Source organism: Leopardus geoffroyi, chromosome D4 (assembly GCF_018350155.1).
Source record: "Leopardus geoffroyi isolate Oge1 chromosome D4, O.geoffroyi_Oge1_pat1.0, whole genome shotgun sequence".
NCBI lineage: Eukaryota > Metazoa > Chordata > Mammalia > Carnivora > Felidae > Leopardus > Leopardus geoffroyi.
Window position 1 is genome coordinate 81,344,497 of NC_059342.1, and position 21,368 is coordinate 81,365,864.

A 21,368-nucleotide genomic window follows, 5' to 3' on the forward strand; every position below is an offset into this window, starting at 1 on the left:
ATTCTAATGAGGGAATAGGTAACAGAGTGTCAGGTAGAGTTTTGTGCTATTTGATAAAAGAAAGAAGAGGAACAGTTGGTGGAGGGACAGATCGTGGGGGAAGGCTTCTCCGAGGAGGAAGCATTTGCTCAGAGATGGAAAGTGACGATAAGACATGCAAATACCTGGGAAAAGAGCATTTCAGGAAGCAGCAGCAAAGACCTTCTAATCACTGCAATGATTTCTTTGTGTTTTTTCCCTACTGAACTGTAAGGTCCTTGAGGGCAAGGGTTACATCTTAAGTATCTTTGATTTCCAGAGTCAGCACCCACAGCAAACACCCGTGGACCGAGTACCTGAGCCTGGCATGCATGCCTGCTGGTTTCTGAGTCCATCTGGTTCCATCTCGCAAGATCTAGCCAGCTTCATGTCTCTCCCTCCCACAGCGCTAAGCTGAGCACAGCTCTCCTTGCCTGATTCTCAGCCTTGCCTGATTCTGTGGCCTGGTTTCAGTCCCTGGATTCTCTCTTTATTAGGACCATGGCCCTGACACGTTCTCCGATTTTATCTTGTTCTGGCCCAGACCTGGGACCCTGTCCAGAGCTGGGAGCCTCCCTCCAGGTTTCCTAGGCATGGAAGTCCTCCTCTGAATCCCAAGCCCCAAGCCTGGGGACCCTGACACCTAGAGTCAGACTTCCCCAATGGCTAACCCCTCCCTACCTGGACGTCTGCCCTGCCTGATTCTTGTCTTCCCTCCAAACCACACATCTCCTTCCTGTTGGGACATCAACCCTCTGACCTCATCAATCCTTTCTGCGGCCATCTCTCCATATGTTCCAGCTTCATAAAACCATTCCTGAATGTCTGCCATAGCCAAAGCACAGAGCTAAGCACCTGAGTCTTTCACATCACCTGCTGCAGATTCCTGTTACACCAGCAGACCATCTGGATCTAAGTCTCTAGACTTGACTGCCCTAATCACAATCCCAATATTCCCAAAACCCTGTTTAAAAAGCCTTAGAAGCTGAAAATAAAGTCAAATGGCTTTATCCACTCAGCCAACTGCGACAGACACTCCTGGGTGTCTTTGGTGCTTCATTCCAGCCCCCACTAGGTCTAAAATGGGCTCAGGGAGGAATAACCCATTCCTTCATCCACCCTTTCAGCCACCGCTCATTGACACATGCTGTAGCCACATGCCAAGCCCTAGAATATAAAATACGGTTCCTGCACTGATGATAATGGTGGTGATGGTGACGGTGATGGAGGAAGAGAGAGGAGACGATGCTAAGATTAGTTACCATTTATTGCACACTTATGCTATGCTACAATAAGCAATGAGTCTTCTAATACTAACAAAACTATGAGACACTTATTAGCTTCGCTTTACAGAGAAGGAAATAGGCTTAAGAGGTGAAGCGACTTGCTCAAAGTCACACAGCTAAATGGCAGGGTGTGGTGAGAACCTAAGTCTGTCTGCCTCCAAAGTACAAACTGTTCACTACTATACAGTTAAGTGCTGAGCAAACAGAACTTAAATGAAGAAGTGAAAGAAAGAGTCCCCGGCCCCGAGGACTCAAAGCTGGTGGAGGAGACAGACACATAAATAGGCTAAGATCTACAATGCAGGGGAGTGCTGATAGGTAGAAACCAGAGCTGTAGGGGAGCCAGGGGAAGAAGCTGTGGCTAACTTGACCTGGAGCGGGCTGAAAGCCTTCTGGAGGAAGCGACTTTGGGGCTAGGCTTTCAAGGATGAGCACTTGGAGCCTGGCGCTCGGCAGGAGCTCAGCCCTCAGCCCTGGCCTGGGCCGCGCCGGGTCCTCCGAGGTCGAACTGTCCACCCTCCCGCCGTGCCCACGCGGCCGGGCCAGGCCTCACCTCCTTCCACTTGAGCTGGCGGAGGCTGATCTTCAAGGCGTCCAGGGAGGTCCTGGCCTTGGAGCTGTCCACAGTGACGGGCCGCTGGGAGTGGCACTCGTCCGCCGCGCGGCCTGAGCTCCGTCGGCCGCCCCGGCCCTTGCTCCGGGGCTTCCCGTGCGGGCAGAGGCCCCGCGCCCGCGCCGCCTGCGTCTTGGCCGGGGGCAGCGTGGGCGGCGGCCGCGGGACGACGCGGGCGTCCCCCTCCTCGGCCGCGCGGGGCTGCGCCGGGGCCGGGTCCTTGGGCTGCTCCTCTGGCGTCTTGCGTTCCGGCTCCCCGGCCGCGCCCGAGTCCACGCGGACCTGCTCCGCCGCCGCCTGCGCTTTGGTCACGGCCACCGCCTCCGCCTCCCACCGGGCCGCCAGCTCCCTCTCGGAGCTGCCCCGCTGCATGGCGCTCAGGGCCGGTGCCAGCGCCAGTGCCACCGCCGCCGCCGCCGCCGCCGCTCCGCCGCCCCGGCCCGCGACCAAACTGCCGCCGCTGCCGCCGCTGCCACGCGCTCCCCGCCCGAGCCCGTTGCCATGATCGCTCAGGCTTGGGTTGACAAGGGCAGTCGCCGCCTCGGGACGGGGCCCGGGAAGGGACAATCGCCGCTCGAGCTCCCGCGACCTCATAGGCGGCGGCGCCCACGTGATCGGGCCTGTCACAGAAACCGCGGCGGCCATCTTGGAAGAGGGCGGAAAGCCGCCTGAGCCCGGCCGGAGGGAGGGCGCTGGCTTTCTGACGGAGCACAACTTGGAGAAGCAGAAGGTGAGAAGGGGTGTGCTAAGGTGTTGGGAACTTGTGGGACTCCTGAGCCTGGGAGCTGCGGAAGAGAGACGAGAATCTCAAACTAAGGGCCCACTTGCCCCTCCCCCCGACCCCGTACACAGTCGCTGGGATAACTCCCAGTCGGAAGGGGCAGGCAGAACCTCACCTGCTGGAGGGAACTGCACCATCGGGAATCATCTCTAGCTGATGATGGACGGGACGAGTCCAGGCCCTGGGGGATTAGCTGTCCGCTTAAAGAAACACCTGGCTGGCCCTGGGAGAGCCCCAGACTGAGAAGGGAGACACCTTTCCCTGTTCTCAGAGAGCGCCCTATGGGATGGAGAAGCCCTACTCATTCTCAGTCAACTGGAGGGCATTAACACTGCTTTTCTTATTATATCACTTTTCTTTTTATTGTGGTAAAATAAACATAACATAAAATTTACCGTTTTTACCTTTTTAGGTGTGCAGTTCAATGGCATTAACTGCGTTCACATTGTTGCGTGAGAACTATCACCAACAACCATTGCTGGAACTTTTTCATCTCAGACTGAAACTCTGTACTCATTTAAACCATAACTCCCCGTTCTCCCTCCCCCCAGCTCCTGGCAACCAGCATTCTGCTTTTTTCTCTCTGAATTTGACTGCTCTAGGGACCTCATTACATATGAGTGGAATCATACAATATTTGTCCCTGTGTGTCTTGCTTATTTCACTTAGCATAATGCCTTCACGGTTCACCCGTGTTGTCGCATATCTCAGAATGTCATTTCTTTTTAGGACGGAATAATGTTTTTGCTGCCTGTATCTACCACATTGTCTTTACCCATTCATCTGTCAATGGACATTTGGATTGCTTCCACCTGTTGGCTATTGAGAATAATGCTGCTATGAGCACAGGTGCACAAATCCCTTTTCAAGTCCCTGCTTTCATTTCTTTTGGGTTGCAACATATCTTTAAAGCCAATGCAAGGAGAGGATTCTCCCTTCTCACCTTAGGGAGTCACATTTATTGTTTTTGTTTGTTTGTTTTGTTTTTTAGGGAATGCAGTTGGGAAGGTGTAACAGCATCCCAGAATCCCAGACTAAAGACGGTATCATAACTACTCACAGGTGGCCGCTCTTCCTTATTCATCTGCCCAGTCGGTTGGTTGGTTGGTTGGTTGGTTGGTTGGTTGGTTGTTTTGGCCCAGAGATTCCCCACCTAAATAAACTGCCTTGAAATACACTAGCAATAAATGCAAGAGATCAAAACCTCATTTTAGCAGCAGAGGGCGCTCTCATCTCTTTCTCTGGAGGCCATCATAGCTTTATTTCAGTGTTGTAGTTATGTGACTGCCTGTGCCTGAGTTATCTGGGGTGCTTATTTAGAATGCAGGCTCCTGAACCCCAACCCCAGAGACTTTGATGCAGAACATTTGGGTGGGACTGGGAGTATGTATGATAAGTTAGCTCCTCTGCTGATTCTAAGGCAGCCAGGGGCAAGCACCATTGATCTGGTCTATGTCAAATCTTCTGGAGATCCTTGGAGCTGTCCGTGGTGCCAAGGAGAATGCCTCACCACTCCCCAATCTCTCTCCACCAACCTACTCCCTCTACCAAATCCTGTCTCTCCTCCTGGCATCCCTGGTCTCATCCAGGGGTACCGCCTTTATTCAGTCATTCATGCATGAAAGTTGGAGAGACTTAACTTATTCCTCTCCCCAGCCTCCTAAAACCATTCCATCTCCAAGTCTTATATGTTTTACACTGAAATGTCTCTCTCATCTTTCCTCTTTTATCTATCCTTATTGTCATTGTCCCAATTCAGGCCTTTAGCCTGGACCATTGCACCAGCCTCCTCATGGGTCACCCTTCATCAGACCCCACTCAGATGTCTCCATCTTGGATAAGCTTTCTTCAGTGCCCACAAGCAAGAAATAGTTACTCCCTCCACTCTTCTACTGACATACATGATAACCCTCTACCCTGGTCTGTCTGTCACACTGTAGAGAAATCTTAGCCTCCTCCGTTAGTCTGGGAAGGAACATGTCTGGTCTGATTCATCTCTGTATGCCATTTGCAGGGGCTTGAACAAAGAGGTCCTCAGAAAGTAGTGTGAATGAATATTTTTTTATTTTATTTACTTTTGAGATGGGGGTGTGTGGAAGAGAGAGAGAGGGAGAGAGAATCCCAGGCAGGCTCCATGACATCATAACCTGAGCCGAAATCAAGAGTCAGATGCTTAACTGAGTGAGCCACCCAGGCGCCCTGGAATGCATAATTTAATAGTTGTTTTCCACTTCATTTGCCAAATCTGGAAAGGCCATTCCATGCAGAGATATTCATGTGCATTTGGCTTTGAATCTCAAAGATCTTCTGCCTAAGGGACTTTGCACATGCCCTCCCTTCTGCCTAGAACACTCTCTAGAACTCTGCCTATCTCTCCTTCAAGATTTAGTGTAAATGATACATCTACAGAGATACCTCTGATTTCTCTATCTAAATCAGATCTCTTCAGATGAAAGAACAATACAGGAGAGAAAAACAAGAAGAATCACAGGGCAGTATACAATTGAGTGCCAAATAAGGCAAGGAGTGAAAAAATTGTTTAGGAGTTCAAGGAATGGAGAAGTTACTGTGAATTAGAAGGCTAGATAAGACTTCCTATAAGAGATGGAATATAAACTTTGAGTCTTCAAGATGGTGTAAGAATGAGATAGATAGAAAGTAGGTGGGGTGGGGTGCCTGGGTGGCTCAGTCAGTTAAGCATCCAACTCTTGATTTCAGCTCAGGTTGTGATCTCACTGTTTGTGGGCTCGAGCCCCACACTTAGTTAGGTATCCAACTCGATTTTGGCTCACGTTGTGATCTCATGGTTCATGAGTTTGAGCCTCCTGTCAGGTTCTGCACTGCGTGGAGCCTGCTTGGATTCTGTCTCTCTCCCTCTCTCTCTGCCCCTCCCCTGCTCACGTGAGCATGCACTCTCTCTCTCTTTCAAAATAAATAAACTGTTTTTAACAAATTAAAAAAAAGAAAAGAAAGTAGGTAGGGTGGTCATTCCAGAGGCTGTGGGCAGGACTGCCATATGCAGTCATGCAGGTGGCCCAGGAGGCCTCAAAAGGCCTGGAATCCAACTTGTACTCTGCCCACCAAGCTCCAGCCATTGAGGCTTTGTCCACTAGAAGGGAACACCTTCTCCAATTGGTTCAAAGGCTCCCAGGGCTAGTGGAGGTCCCGTACTGAGAGGACAGTGAGGAAAAGGCACTGTACAAGTAGACTTAAGAAGGGGATAATCATGTCTCTTTGGGGGGCAGGGAGCAGACCACACTGGTTGAAACACAAGCCCTAGAGGAAGGGAGAACAGACAACGAGGCCCATTTGAGCTCATTGTCAGGCCTTTGACCACCTTGGTAAACTCTGACTCCTCCAGAAACTGTGTTAGTGGAAAGTCCAACCCCAAATGGGACTCCTCAAAGAGAAGCTTCAGTTACAGCTGCTGAGGAGCAAACAGCAGGTTAGAATTAGAGACTAGGACGACTTCTAGAAAATATAAAAATGTGTTAAAAAATAGTTCCCCTCCCACCCCCCCATAGTTCTCTCCTTTTCCTTCACAGCACCCACCACGCTTACCTTGGGGATCTTGCTTGTTTGTTTATTTGACGTGGTCTGTCTTGCTGGCCAGAGCCCAAGTGCCTGAAGTGTAAGGTGCTCACTGTTCTTGTTGACCACTGTATCCCAATGCCTAGTTCAGTGCCTGGCAAAACTATTTCTTGAATGAATGAATGAATGAATGAATGAATGAACGAACGAATGAGTGAGTGAATGAATGAATGAATGAAAAAGTCAACCCAGATATTCAATAATAAGGAAATCGTTAAGCAAACCATGGCAAGTGCTGTCAATGACAGCTTTAGCCGCTTAGGAAAATGTTGATGATGTAACACTAAGCAAACTGGTGCAAGCATTGCAATTAGAATGCTGAAAAACCCTTCTGCGTACACAGGGCCTGGAAGAATACAGAGACAAATGAGGACAGCTGTGGTGCGAGAGGCACGAGATCTTGGTTGAAATTTGCCTCTCCATTTGGACCAACGATATCAACCTTGGGGTCTTCATATCCTTAGACCCAGAAGTCCATCCCACTTCCAGAGGTTTCCACTGTGAATCAGAAAGGCAGACTAAGCTTTCCATGGTGATATGTCACCAGGAAAAACCCTCTCTGCCCCCGGCACTGTGCTGCGTATTTTATATATGCCTTGCTATCTACATACAGCAGCCCTGGGATAGGTCCCATCAGAAATCCCATTTTACAGATCAAGAAAGAAATTGTTACTCAGAGAAGACACTTGCCCACGTCACGCAGCTAGTAAGGGGTTCTAGCTCAGCATGGTCTGACACTGGCACCCGGCTCCCAACACCCACGCTAACTCCCACACCAGGACTTTGTGCACAAAAATACTCAACATATGGAAAGGAAGGAAAAAAAAAATAGAGAAACCAAAAACCAAACCCTTAACTATAGAGAACAAGCAGATGGTTACCAGAGGGGTAGTGGGTGGGGGGTGGAGGAAAGAGGTGAAAGGGATTAAAAAGTACAATGATGATGCGCACTGAGTCATGTAGAGAATTATTGAATCACTATATTATACACCTGGAACTAATATAATGCTGTATGTTCATGATACTGGAATTAAAATTTTTTTTAAATTAATAAAAGCTAAAAAAAATACTCAACAAATGTTTACACATAACTGAACCCATATGTATGTCTATGTATTTGTATATAAATATATATACACGCTAATCCTCAGCCATGTGAAAATTGTATGCAGAGAAAAACACTGGAAGCAAATATGCCAATATAGTAATAGTGGTTATCCTGGGTGGCGGAATTAGGAGGACTTCGTTTCTTCTTTATTTTTTTCTATATTTTCCAAATTTTCTGCAATTAACATGCATTGTTCTGATAACTGGAAAACATATAATTTTTAAATGAAATAAACATTCTTTGATTGTTCTATCACTTTTGCAGCAAGTCCATTTCTGGGGAGACAGGAAGGAACAGTTCAAGGGAGAGGGATGTAGGCAGCTTATCCTCCAGCTGTTAGTTTCTGTCCTGCTAGTATCAAAGACCACCGCCAGGGGGCACCTGAGGCCTGGTTTTTGCGGAGGCTGAAGCGGGATGAGGTACAGGAAAGGCCCACAGCAAGGAGCTTCTGAGTAAAACTCAAGAGTTCCTGCCTGACTCTATTTGCAGACACACTTTTGCACCACTTGGCTTTTGCAAGTGTTGCTGTCTCTGCCTGATGCACCCCCTCCACACCCACTGACCCCTTGTATGGTCAGCGAGCTGTTTGTCCTTAAGCCTCAGATCCCAAATCTCCTCTCCTTTTAGAAACGCGGTGATAGGGCACCCAGGAGCACCAGGGTTCACTGGAACAGGGAGTGATCAATCTCAATGAATGAGCAGGGGCACCTGGGTGGCTCAGTTGATTGAGCGTCTGACATCAGCTCAGGCCATGATCTCACGGTTCTGAGTTCAAACCCTGCATTGGGCTCTGTGCTGACAGCTCAGAGCCAAGAGCCTGCTTTGGATTCTGTGTCTCCCTGTCTCTCTCTCTGCCCTTCCCCCGCTTGTGCACACGCTCTCTCTCTCTTGCACTCTCTCAAAAATAAGTAAACCTTAATTTAAAAAAAAAAAATGAATGAGCAGAAGGCTTCATGTGCAGTTTGGGGTTAACTATTTCTCAAATAGGTGGTTTCTTCTTGAATAACAATACTAGCCATTGTTCACTGTGCACACATGTATGAGCAGGGACATCAGTCTTCTCCTGCTCTTGGACTTATACCTTCAGCTCTCTTGGGGCTCCAGTTTGCCAACTGTAGCTCTTAGGACTTGTCAGCCTCCATAATCACATGAGCCAGTTCCTTATACTCTATTGGTTCTTTTTCTCTGCATGTAAACAGTAATATGTATACAGAAAGTTCTATGGATTTTCATGAACTGACCACACGCATGTAGCAACAACCAAATCAAGAATCAGAACATCCCCAGCACCCTGGAATCTCCCTTATATTTCCTTCAGTCATCCTCCCCCAACCCCAGGGGAGCCACTTTCCTGACCTCTAATGAGATAGATGGATTTGTTTAAAATATAACAAATTTTAACTGACTTCAAGTTTTTAATGAATCCAAGCCATACATGCACTTGGTGCAGAGAGGATCAGAATGGGGAATTGTCTTCAAATACAAGGGACAGTGGGGTCCACAGTGGGCAAAGTCCACAGAGACTGGGGCTCTGCTTCATGGCAGGGCCTCGAAAACTTCACGTGATGTCTATCAGATGAGCATGTCTTCCCCCCCCCCGCCCTCTGACCACCTCATGTCCAATGCTGTGAGCAGGAGTGGGGTGGGGGTGGGGGTCCTGGAGGACAAGAGGAGGGAGCCTGGCAGAGAGCATAGCTGGAGGAAAGGCCCCCGAGTGGTGACCTCAGAATTCAGGAGAGGGATAGGGTGCTGATGGGTGTGGTAAACACATGGGGAGGTTGGCAGATCAGTGTTAAAACAAGCTTCTTCCCATAATCATGGGGATCCCTGGGAGGCTTTTAAGCAGAGGAAGGACACAGTCAGATTTGTGTTTCAGAATGAACACTCTGAGCAGTGAGAAGTAGAAGTAATTAGCATAGACTGAGCTAGACACTGCTCTAAGCCCTTGACATGGGTTGTCTATTTCATGCTCACAGCAACCTAGTAAGCAGATAGCATTGGTATCCCCCATTTACATGGCAGCGATCAGCCCAAGAAGAGCGAGCTAGTGCCTGACCTCATACAGCTGGAAGGGGCAGAGCCAACTGGGGCCCAGAGCCTGACCCTTAACCTCACTTAGAAGACGGGTGGTCGGCAGGACCGGAAGTAGAGAGACCAGTGAGGTGTCTGTTGCAGTTGAGCAGCCAAGGTGACAAGATGGGGGTGGGGGGTGGTCCATGGGAAGAGAGCAAGGCGTGAGGGGACTGGGGAGATTCCTGCTGTTCATACCACCGCAGGATCCCTTTCCCTGGGCCCCAAACGCTGGGCCTGGGCTCCCTCTCACCAGCTTGATTCTGGGGGTCCTGGAGACCCCTAGCCACCTCCTCCTTAACCATCCCCAAAGACTCATCCTTTTTATGCTTTCAGTCATCCAAGGAAGATGCTGGGGAGAGGGCAGGGAGTCTGGGGTCTCACAACCCGGGTCTCTGCACTGAGGATCCTGACCCTCTGTGGGAGGATCTCCGGAAGCCCTGGGGTTCCTGCCTCCCTCTAGTTATCCTCCCAAGGATGCACGGCGCTGACCCCAGCTGTCTCCAGCCTCTTCCCCTTCTAGGCCTCTTTCTCCAAGCATCCCTCTCCTCTGCCTTCCATCCCAAGGCCAGCGTCCCCTCACTTCAGGTGGGGGAGTGGCCACTAGGAGACCTCTAGAATAGCAGCACCCTCCCACGGAGCCCCTGTCCTGGGAAACCTCCTAGAAAAGCCTGAGGTAAGGCAGGTGCCAGGAGGGTAGCCGCCCCTGGTGGACAAGGGGAGGGGGAGAAAATGGCTCCAGGGAGAAAATTAAGCGCAGAAGGAGGCCTGATCTTGTCTGCCCCAAGAAAAAGGGAAGGAGGGGCACCTGGGTGGCTCAGTCAGTTGAGCGTCCAACTTCGGCTCAGGTCATGATCTCACAGTCCGTGAGTTTGAGCCCCACGTCAGGTTCTGTGCTGACAGCTCAGAGCCTGGAGCCTGCTTCGGATTCTGTGTCTCCCTCTCTCTCTGCTCCTCCCCTGCTCATGTTCTGTCTCTTTGTCTCGAAAATAAATAAAAACATGAAAAAAATTTTTTAAAGAAAAAGGGAAGGAGGGAGGGGACAGAGGGAGGCAGGAAGGAAACTAAAATTTGCTCAGCAGTTCCAATATTGGGACAAACCTTCATGTAAAGGTGACAATGTTCTATAGTCTAGAGCAAGGGTCAGCAAACTTCTACTGCAAAGGGCCATATGGTAAATAGTCTAGGCTTTGCAGGCCTCCATCGCTACTCTGCCCTTGTAAGGAGAAGACCGCCCTAGACAATATGTAAATGAGAGGGCTAGCATGACTGTGCTCCAATAAAACTTTATTCACAAAAACAGGCAGAAAACATGCTCAACGGTATTCGCCATCAGGGAAATGCAAACCAAAGTCACAATTAGATACTATTTCAGACCCACTAGGATGGCTATAATAAAAAAGACAAGTAAATGTTAGTGAGGATGTGGAGAAACTAGGAGCCTCATGTATACATGGTCTCATATATATGTGGCCTCATATATACGTCGTCTCATATATACGTGGTCCAATATAAACCGGTGTGGCTGCTTTGGAAAACAGTAGGGCAGGTCCTCAAATGGTGACAAACACAGAGGTACCATGTGACCCAGCAATTCCACTTCCAGGTACATTCCCGAGAGAATTGAAAGCACATGTCCACATGAAAACATGTACACGACTGTGCACAGCAGCAGAATAGTCCTATGCAGAATAGTCCCCAATGGAAACAACCCAAGCATCCCCCGCCCAATAAATGGATAAATAAAATGTGGTATCTTCCATTCAATGGAATGCCATTTGGCAATTAAAAAAAAAAAGAGTGGAGAAATAAATAACACAAGAAATTTCTCAGTGTATAATGACATGACTCTCCAGGAATTACTGAGAGCGTGCTTTGCCAAAATGAGGGGGTAAAGCAAAACAGAGGAAGACATGAGATTCACAGAGATTTGTAGCAAACAGAAAAATTTTAAAGGAAGTTCAGATCCATGAACCTTGAAAACATTATGCTAAGTGAGAGAAGCCAGATGCATGCTGTATGTTCTCATTCACACAAAATGTCCAGAACAGACAAATCTACGAAGAGAAATCATGGCATCTGAGGGCTGGGAAATTTGGGACGCATGGCGACTGGGGGCCAAAAGATGCAGGGTTTTTTTTTTTTCTGGTTTGTTTGTTTTGTTTGTTTGTTTGTTTTAGGATGATGGAAATGGACAGTGGTGATGAATACACACATCTGAATGAAATAAAAATCAGTGAATTATACACTTTAAAAAATATGAATTGTGTGGTATATGTCATATTGCAATAAAACTTAAAAAAAAAATAGTGAGCCAGATTCTTCCCACCAGCCATAGTTTGCTGACTTCCGATGTAAAACAGAGTGGTCAGACTGGGATGGAATTTTCGCTCTTTTTTGTGACCTCAGGCACATTTTATACCTTGCCTGTCCTCTGCTGTCCTCATCTGGAAAATGGATCAATAATAGTGCCTATATCAGAATGTTGTTGTAGAAATTAAGCAAGGTGAAGTCTGTAAAGTGTCTACACATAAGTGATCTATCAATGCTGGGGATTATTCTGGTTCCCGTTTAGAAGTAGAGACCAAGCCTGAGACAGAAGGAGGCTCTTATCCAATGTCACACGGTGAGTAAGAGTTCAAGTTTCAGTGTGTCCAGTGCTGAGTCTGTGATCTTTCCATTCGAAGGTTCGCTCATACTGTCTCCTGCTGGTAAGTCTAAGCTCACTGGGGTCCCTGGCCTGGCCCTGTGCCCTCTGGCCTTCCGTTTGCCCTATGCCAAGTAGGGAGGTTGGCCCGGATGCTCCCGAAGAACTTCAAAGAGCTGAACGTATGACCTCTATTTCTGACTCCAGTCCTGCCAGGGTGGCCAAGGCTGAGCCCAGGGAGCCAGGCAGTGCCCAGGAACCCCACCCTCACTCTGCACCCTGCTTCTGCCCTGTCACGTTCTGCCCTGCCATATCCGACCCTCCCTTCAGACTGGTAAAGATGGCATGGAGATGCTGGGTCTCGGTGTCCCGGTTCCGCACACCATGCATCTCTGCACCGCCAGCATTAAGCCCAGAGACTGGATTTCCCACTGCCCGTGCTGGACTGTCATGCCAACCCCCAGAAGTGGGGACACGTGATATTCTAGCTGCAGGTGACAGATTAACAGCCAGGGGAAATCAGCTGGAAGTAATGCTAACGGCAAAGCGACACCGCCCTGAATTCCCCGAGGGCCCTGTGGAGGCAGAGAATAAACACCAAACTTCAAATGAGTTTTCCTAAAAGGTCAAGGGAAATTGAAAGTCACACACTCTTCCAAAAGCAGGTTTCTCTCTTGGAGAGCTATCAGGGTTTAAAAATATTTTGAAAGCAGTCATCTGAATGCAATCAAGAGAGATGCCTCACCCAGGTCAAGAAGTGGGGGCTGCTGGAGTGTCTCGGTGGAGTTCTCCTAGGGAAAAAAACCAACACTACTGAGAGTTCAAGTGTAGCCCAACTTTGGAAAGCAGTGTTAGAGAAAGTTGAGGGGAGGGAGGGATGAAGGGAGGGGGAGAGAGGGAATAAGAGAGAAAAGAAAGAAGGGATGGAGGAAAGGAAAGGGAAGGGAAGGGAAGGGAAGGGAAGGGAAGGGAAGGGAAAGGAAAGGAAAGGAAAGGAAAGGAAAGGAAAGGAAAGGAAAGGAAAGGAAAGGGGAAGGAAAGGAAAGAGGAAGGGAGGGAGGGAGGGAGGGAGGAGGGAGAGAAGGGAGGAAGAAAGAAAGAGAAAGAGAGAAAGAAAGAAAATCTCTAATGCTCCCAGGTGGCCCTATTGGAGAAGAAATCCTTTTCTTGGTTGATTTACAGGTGAATTGAGGGAGGGGATTTCCTTCCAGTTTTGGACCTCTAGCTCCTCCATTTCCCCCAACCCCTCCACAACCAATTAGCCACTGAGCCCCACATTGACTTCTCTTGGAAACTACCAAATGGATTTTGAGACAGCTTGAAGGTTGTCTTGCCATTTCCCAGAGAAGCTGGTTGTGAGGACAAGACAGGTGACTCCAACAGCCCTGTAGCCTCTTCTGTTGAACTCAAATGTGTGCATCCGTCACAATGGGCTATGTTATACTTTGGTGACAAACATCCCCAAAGTCTCAGCAATTTAACACAAAAATCTATTTCTCGCTCACACTATGTATACAGGACAGGGACTCTGCACATAGTACTCATTCAAGGTCATAAGACTAACAGACAACACATGTGTCTATGACCACCATGGGTGGGAAGAAAGGAAACAAGGTGAGATACCTTTAAAGCTTCACTCAGGGGGCACCAGGGTGGCTCAGTCGGCTGAGCATCTGACTTCAGCTCAGGTCATGGTCTCACGGTCTGTGGGTTCCAGCCCTGCGTCAGGCTCTGTGCTGGCAGCTCAGAGCCTGGAGCCTGCTTCTGATTCTGTGTCTCCCTCTCTCTCTGCCCCTCCCCTGCTTGCTCTCTGTCTCTGTCTCTCTGTCTGTCTGTCTGTCTGTCTCTCTCTCTCAAATAATAAACATTAAAAAAAAATTTGTTTTAAAAAGCTGCACTCAGATGCAATGCTTGCCAGTTGTGTTTAGATAGCATTGACCAGAGCAAGTGTAACTTCAGAGTTTGAGAAGATAGCAGTCCTCCCATGTGATAGAGGGGAACCAGAAATGTTTAGTGAACTCTCTAGACAAGCACGGTGCACCCCAGAGAGGGACAGGTCAATGGGACCCAGGCCCAAGAATCAAACTTCAAAGGGCAGCAGCATGGCACCCAGGGAGCTTAGTGGCCCCCGGACCTTCTAGGGTGAGGGCAGGAGAAGTGCCCAGTGTGTGCCCAGGCACTTGGTAGGCACCCAATAAATACAGCATTGCCTGGCCCCAAAAGGATGACAACAGAAGAATCGAACTGGGATGTTAAAGGTCATTTGGCCCAAGTTCCTGAAATGGGAAAAGAGAGGGAAACAAGGAAGGGACAGATGGAGAGTGGGGAGATGGGGAAAATGATCTTTCTCACCTGCCCCATCCAAGCAACAAAGCCCGAGCACTCAGCAGAACCTTGCTGTTCTCTAGCTTGGTAGAAAGCAGAGGGTCACTCTCTGTTCCACCACCTGTAGTGACTGGTGTCCCATGGGAGGGGGCTGTCCTCAAAGACCCAGCTTCCGAGGGGTAAGGTTGATGCTTGACACAGGGACTATGGCTGGGTGACTCCCTGATGGTCCCACCTGGAGACCCAGCCTCAGTTCATGGAATAGACCCCAACTTTGGCTGGGCCTTCTGCTCAATGCAAGGGGATCAGAGGCTACTTCAAACTGCCTTTGACAAACTCAGTTTGCCTTGGCATGACAGGTGGAAAGTATTCTCAGTTGTATTTGGACCCGTGTCTAAAGAAGGAAACATAACTATGGCAGACAGTTACACTGATAAACCCAGTGAACCACAGTCCAGCCCCAGTCAGGGCCATGTGACTTGCTTTGGCCAATGGAACGTTAGCAAGTATGACACAAGCAAAGGTCTAAGGTCTTCTGCACTAGGACTTGCTGTCCTGGAATGTTGCCTGATGGAAGCGAGTGCCATGCTTAAAGATGCTCGGGCAGGACTGCAGGAGATAAGAGGCCCATGGGGAGACCCTCCCCCGCCCAGGATGAGGAACTCTCCAGCCCCAGCTGAGCTCCCAGCTAAGAGCAGCCACAGCGTGACCTCAGCTATAGTGCATGGAGCACAACTTCCCTGCAGAGCCCAGTCAACCCTCAGAACCAGGGGAAAAAATGCATTGCCACTATTTTAAGCAACTCCATCTCGGGGTCATTTATTAAGCATCGATAAGTAGATGAAAGAGTGACTTTCTTTGGTCAAATAAATGGGCAAGATGCACGCTCGATACCGGACATGGCTGCCTTCGTGCTTCCGATTTAAGTGACACTGAGAAACCTCCTTCACTCCTTTCCGCACGGAGATGACTATGACCAAGCCCCTGGGCCTGGGGATGCTTCCTACCCACTGGGAGGACAGACACACCCATAAATGGCAGCAGAACTTGAAATGCTATAGGAAGGCACGCAAAGGAGTCAGGTGGGCCCTCTTGGCCAGGATGACCTTTCAACTGGCTCCTGGAGCAGACAGTTCACCGGGCAGATGGGGTGACAGGGGGGCGGACTGCTAGCCAGAGGGACCAGCGTGCACAAAGACAGAGTGCGAACAGCCTGGTGCAGTTGGCCGCCTACAAGCGCTGTGTTATGGCTGGAACATCTCTATATATAGCAGAGTGTGGGGAGAGGAGGCTGGGGAGGCGGACGGGGCCAAGTTATTCAGGGTCTTGCAAGGAGAGGGAGCGTGAACGCCATCCTGAGCTCACTGAGGGTTTGCAACCAGAGCAGGACGGGTTAGACTGACATTTCCCAACATAGTCACTCCGGCTACTGAGGAGAGAAAGGGCTGGAGGGAGGGAGTCTGGAGACAGCTGGTGAGAGGCTGACCTATTCATTCCTTCATTCAAGAAACTTTCACTCAACACCTACTATGTGGCAGGCACAGTTAGAAGGGGGAGAGACCTAGTGATGTTGGGGAGGGAGCCTGAAGGCAAGTGAGACAGCAAGTCTGGTGACCCCAGGCGGTCCCCAGGCTGCCTGGCTGAGAGATGAAGGGGTCATTCCCTAAATGGTACCAGAAAGAGAATCAGGTTTGGGGGACAACAGTGAGTTTGGTGTTAGACACATTGGGTTTGAGATATCCATGGGCTAGGGGGGACAGCTCCAGCCTGAATCCTCCATTTATGCCATGGGGGCAATAAGCCTGGTCCTTGGGCTTCTCCTGGTCCGCATTTCTCCTCCCAGTGGAGCCCTTTGGTGGTGGGTGTAAGAAAGAGGATGTCAGAGGGTCCCAGGGGTGCTGGGGTGCTGGGAAAACCCATAGGAATTTGTCCAGAGGAGACAGGATGGGAGGAGAGGGGAAAATGAGGAATCTGGAGAGAGGTGGGGGAACTTTAGTACCATCTGCCAACCTCCAGAAAGATGCCTGCTGAGGGGCAGGGGAACAGATGCCTCAGTTTTCTGTCTGGAAAATGGGACTGAGAAAATAGGTGAGGATTAAACCAGATAATCCAGGTAGAATTCTCATCAAGAGGCCAGCACCGTAACAACCACTCACTAAGTGACTGATACATTTGCCTTCACTAGCTTGTGAGACCCCGAAAGCAGAGTTCAGGCCCAAAGACTGAGGCTTTCGGAGGCCCCTCCGGCCCCAGGCTAGGAGGGAAGAGAGAGGGAGCCAGGGTCAGGGAGAAGGCCAAGAAGCGAGCAGAAAAGCCCCTTCCCCTCCCCACCCTAATCCCAGACAATGGCTGCCAGGGGCACAGCCCGATCAGTTCTGCACCACCCTACCTAGTTGGCATCCACAGTCGGGGGCTTTGCTGTCACCCCACCCCCACCCCCGAGTGGCCCCCTGCACCTGGCCAAGCCTCCTTTCTTTCCTCTCAGGAGGGACTCCCTGCTGGGCCACTCAGGACCCAGACCCAGGACCCAAATCCTCTCACTCACACTGGCCCCCAAAGATCTAAGTTCAGGTTTCCTGGGCTGCCTCCACGGACGTCGGCCTGTGGGAATCCCACCTGTTGGTCAAGGCTGGGCTCAAAGGCTGCCACCTCCAGAAAGCCTACCCTGACTGCACCTCCCCTTCTCTCCCCACATCCACCTAAGTCAAAATGATGCTCCGTCCTCTGAGCTCTGTCTCTTCTTCTGTCCCTATTCTCAGGCTTCTTCATGGCAGGGCAGCCTGTTCCGGAGAGGCCAAGACCGCGAGCCCCAGACCGCAGACCCGCATCAGAGTCCTGGCAACAGGTGACAGGCTGTGAGCACCTCCCGCACGCCAGGTGCTGCGCTGAGAGCTCTCTCTCCCCGAATATTCGCTCAGGCCCTGTTCAGGCGGCTGGCGCCCAGGCCTCCACGGATAAACTGAGCTACGTACTTGACGACGTCTCAGGGCCAGTCACAGGAGCAGCTGAGACCTGAATGCAGGCCTGTGCGACACCACAGCAGGGACCTCACCCGCCTCCCCATCCAAAAATAAGAAGGCCGGCTGTTCCAGCTCAGCCCAGTGCCATCTGCCCGCAGCCCTGGGCGCTGACGCCAGCTCTGCCCCACCTGCTATTCCAAGCTTCGGGCTCCGTTTTCACAAGGGCCCTGGCCAGCTGTGGGCCTCCCTCCCAGGAGCAGGACACGATCGGGGCTGCCTCTGAGCCAGGGCCCTCGATGGCTGGGTTCGGGGGTCTCATCCAGGACCCAGTGGTGGCCAAGGTGGCTGGGCCAGGCTGCACTCCCACCCACGTCCATGCCCCGCTGCCCCTGCCCTGGAGCCGCCACCCGCTTTTAGTCTCCAAGTGGCTTCTGAGCAAGGACCAGGCTTTGAGCCCTCCCCCTCCAACTCAACTGGCCACATCTCTGGTCCCCAGGAGCACCTCGGGGTGGTCCGCGGGCCATGAGTGATGTGGCCACCCCACTCTCTGGCCATCCTAACTCTGTTTCCACCCTTGCTCCAGGCCCCAGCTCCTCCCACATGCTGGGCTCTCTCTCTCTCTCTCTCTCTCTCTCTCATCTCAAGGCCATGACACACGCAGAGAACACACAGTGTGCCTGTGGGGCTCACAGGCTGGTGGAGGAGACGGAGGGCACTGGCAGAGGGCTGGGTGCTCAACCAGTGTGGACAGGCCCCGATCCAGCCTTTTCCCTGGCCCGGTGGGGACCAGATCCAGCACTCGCCAAGTGCCCTTCTGCCCTTTTCTTGTTTCCTCAGCAGCTGTAACTTGGGGCTCAGTCTGGAGTTTGGGAGTGTGGGGGGACAGATGACACAGGCCACCCAGTCTGGCGTTGGGGTTTGTGCCTCCAGCCCGAATCTACTGACCCTTGAGCCCCTCCACATCCTACCCCACCCCCATTCGCAAGCAGCCTGCTCCTCTGAGGAGCCCTGCAGGTGCTCTGCCAGCAGGAATCCCGTGAGAATAGTCCTGGGGGGATCGGGTTCCCTTCAGTAAACATTTACAGTCGTAGTGAGAGCACCAGTACTGAGGGTCGGCAAAGAGCCCACGTGGGTCTTAGCCAATGCTCAGAGTGGCCCTGGGAGGGCAGAACTACTACTGTCCCCATTTGACAGACTAGAAACTCAAGGTTCTCTTCGTTCATTCATCCATTCATTCATTCATCACTCCCTGAGTGCTGGGGTTGCAGTGGTGGCCATGCAGCTGGGACCGCTGCCCTGTAGGAACCCATTCCTAGTGGGACCAGGGGAGGAAAGGGAGCCTCCCCGCCCGCCTGCATGGGGGAAGGGGTCAGAGAAGGCTAGCCAAGGAAGGACGGAGAAGCTGAGACCTGGAGGAGGAGGGTGGGAGGCAGCCAGAGAAAGGCAGGTCAGCCTGACCACAAGTCGGAGCCATGACTGGACCCACTGGACTCCGTGTCCAGTGCCCTTCCCACCACACTATGCTGCCACACTGCCTGCCTGTATAGCCAGGCCCTGTCCCAAGCACTAGATAGAGAGGGGCTGTGCCCTGAATACCACAGCGTGGGCACTGCTATGGGATCCCAGAGGGGTGGAGAGGTCTAGCTGGGCTTCCCAGAGGGGGTGGCAGGTAAGCTGGGCCTTAGGAGATGCATAGGCGTCTGCCAGCTGGGGTAGGGCCGGCCCATGGGGAAGGACGAGGCTGTGCAAAGGCTCAGAGATAAAATATGCTTCGCATTATGGAGGTGTCGCATGGGAGGTGAGTGAAGGCGGTGTTTCAGGGAAAGGGTCTCTCAACGCCTGTGGCTTGATCAGGTCAAGGAAGAAACCTGAAGAGGCCCGAGAAAATAGGGCAGAGGGAGGAAAAGCTGGAATTGAGAAGGGAGCTAGGAGCCAGCCAGAGCTGGGGCTGACGCTTGGGGAGGGGACCAGCTGCCAGCAATCGGGCCAGTTGTTGGCTTCTCCATTCATTCCCAGACTCTCTCCGAAGCTGATTAGCTATTGTTCCTCCAGCTTCTTAAGAGGCCAGGGGATTGCAGGGAGGGAGGGAGGTGTGCCTGGAGAAGCTGCCAGGCTTCCGTGGAAGGATCCAGACGCAATTTGGGAGGCAGAGGAGTCCCCTCTGACACCCACCTCTGCCCTCTCCAGGTTCCCTGCTCTTCCAACCAGACTCGGGAGATGGCGGGGGGGGGGGGGGGGTTGCGGAGAAAATTCCTAAAAATACTGAGACAAACTCAAACACATTCTGAGATGGAGGCATCTAAAACCATGGAGTTGGAGCCTGGATGGCTCCACCTGGGTGGCTCAGTCGAGTAAATGACACTCGATTTCGGCTCAGGTCACGATCTTGTGGTTCATGGGTTCGAGCCCCACGTCAGGCTCTGCCCTGACAGTGTGGAGCCTGCTTGGGATGTTCCCTTGCTCCCTCCCTGTCCCTCCCCCACTCCCATATACACACACACCCTCTCTCTCAAAACAAATAAACTAAAAAAAAAAAAAAAGCATGGAGTTGGAGGGCGAACAGGGCAACAGAAAAAAATCCTTGACTCATCAGACTGACTGGAGCTTGAATTTTATCTCAGGGCATACTTACTGTGTGACCTTGGGCCAGCAGCCTAACGTCTCTGGGCCTCGGGCTCTCAGTAATTTGCTGAGAGGGTTGTAGGAGGCAATGAAGGCACAGTGGTGGCAAACAGTAGATGCCCAGTGGACGTGCAGCGCAGGAGGCTGGGAGAACTGGATGGCTAGCTCCATGTTCGGCTCTCAGCAGGGCTATCCCGGAGCAGAGTCCCAAAGGGGAGGTCGGGTCGAGGGGCTCGGCACCACCCAGGGAGGAGAGGGCAGCCAGCGTGGGTGAGCACCCCCACCGCAGCTGGGTGGGACCCAAGAGCGGCCAGCTCCCCTGGGCCTCCCCGTGGGGGCTCCGCTTCCCTCCTTGTGTCCGCCTCTGTCCCTCCCTGTTGCCTTCTGTCCCTCTACAGTCACTCCGTGCCTTTGTGTGTCTCGTGCTGTCTCCGTGTGCTTTGCAGCGCTTTTTCTACTCCTACCGCGTGTCTGTGTGTCTGTACCTGTCCTATCACTGCCTCGGACTCTGTTTCTCTCTCCTTCTTTCCTTTTCATTTCCATCACCTCCTGCTCCTCTGAAAACAGAGAGCGCCTGAGTCTAAGAAGGGGGAAATCATGCCTTTCTCCGTAATGCCCACCCCCCAACACCCCCTTCTGGCCCCGGTGGTGCCTCTGAGGACCCTCTGCCCCGGAGATCTGGCTTTGGTAAGAACAGAGAGCATGCCCTTCTCAAAGGGGTCATTTCCTGCGTGCTGTCATGTGCCCGACAGGGAGGCGTCCTCCCTCACAGCGGCACTGGGTGATGAAGTCCTGTGAACACGAGTTCAGTTCCTGCCCTTGCCCTGCGTCTCGCCTCATCCTCCAGCCTGATGTGTGACGTCAACCTTCTCACTGCCCTGCCAGCCTGAGGCTGGTGCCCCCCACCCAGCCACCCTCCCCTCCCCCCGTGGCAGAGTGACCTCCCGACCTGCTTCTCCCTGCTCAAGGACCTCCTGCGGCCCCCACCCCCCTTGAAGACAAGCCCAGACCTGCTCACGAGAACCAGGTGGCCTCTGCAGGGTCTGCCTCCCCAGCTGCCTCCCCAGCTCTTCGCAGCCATAACATAAGGCTTCCTCCTTGCCCCAGACACGCTTTCCCCTCTCCTGACTCTTGCCGGCATTTTCTGTTTCTCCCAGTTGACATTCCTGCTTTACCGGCACTTCTAGTCCCTCAGAGCCCCTCACCAATGGCTTCCACTCAGCAAAACATGGGTGACTCTCACCTCCCCAAACCCGGCCATCCTTCCACAGAACCCTCAGCCCTCTGGCTGATTTCTTGGCCTGTCTCCCTTGAGCAACTCGTTTCTCGGGCTGCCTGGGCAGATGG

At 51.7% G+C, this 21,368-nt stretch overlaps 1 protein-coding gene and 1 long non-coding RNA gene across 15 annotated transcripts in view; one reads left to right on the forward strand and one right to left on the reverse strand.

The window, feature by feature from the left end:
• TTLL11 (tubulin tyrosine ligase like 11) overlaps positions 1-2,507 on the reverse strand; it is a 245,516-nt gene extending 243,009 nt beyond the window's left edge. For 5 of the 14 annotated variants that reach the window (XM_045469127.1, XM_045469131.1, XM_045469130.1 and 2 more), the window contains exon 1: positions 1,858-2,486. In XM_045469127.1, coding sequence (XP_045325083.1) covers positions 1,858-2,289 — 432 coding nt within the window. In that variant the 5' untranslated portion in view covers positions 2,290-2,486. Of the gene's footprint in view, positions 1-1,857 lie in introns of all 14 variants that reach the window. The other 9 variants (XM_045469124.1, XM_045469125.1, XM_045469126.1 and 6 more) reach the window with 8 other exon arrangements.
• LOC123593386 lies at positions 2,406-7,652 on the forward strand. Its single transcript, XR_006710295.1, has 3 exons — positions 2,406-2,647; positions 3,690-3,760; positions 6,633-7,652. It is a non-coding gene; the product is annotated as an uncharacterized LOC123593386 (long non-coding RNA).
• Positions 7,653-21,368: the final 13,716 nt, after the last annotated feature.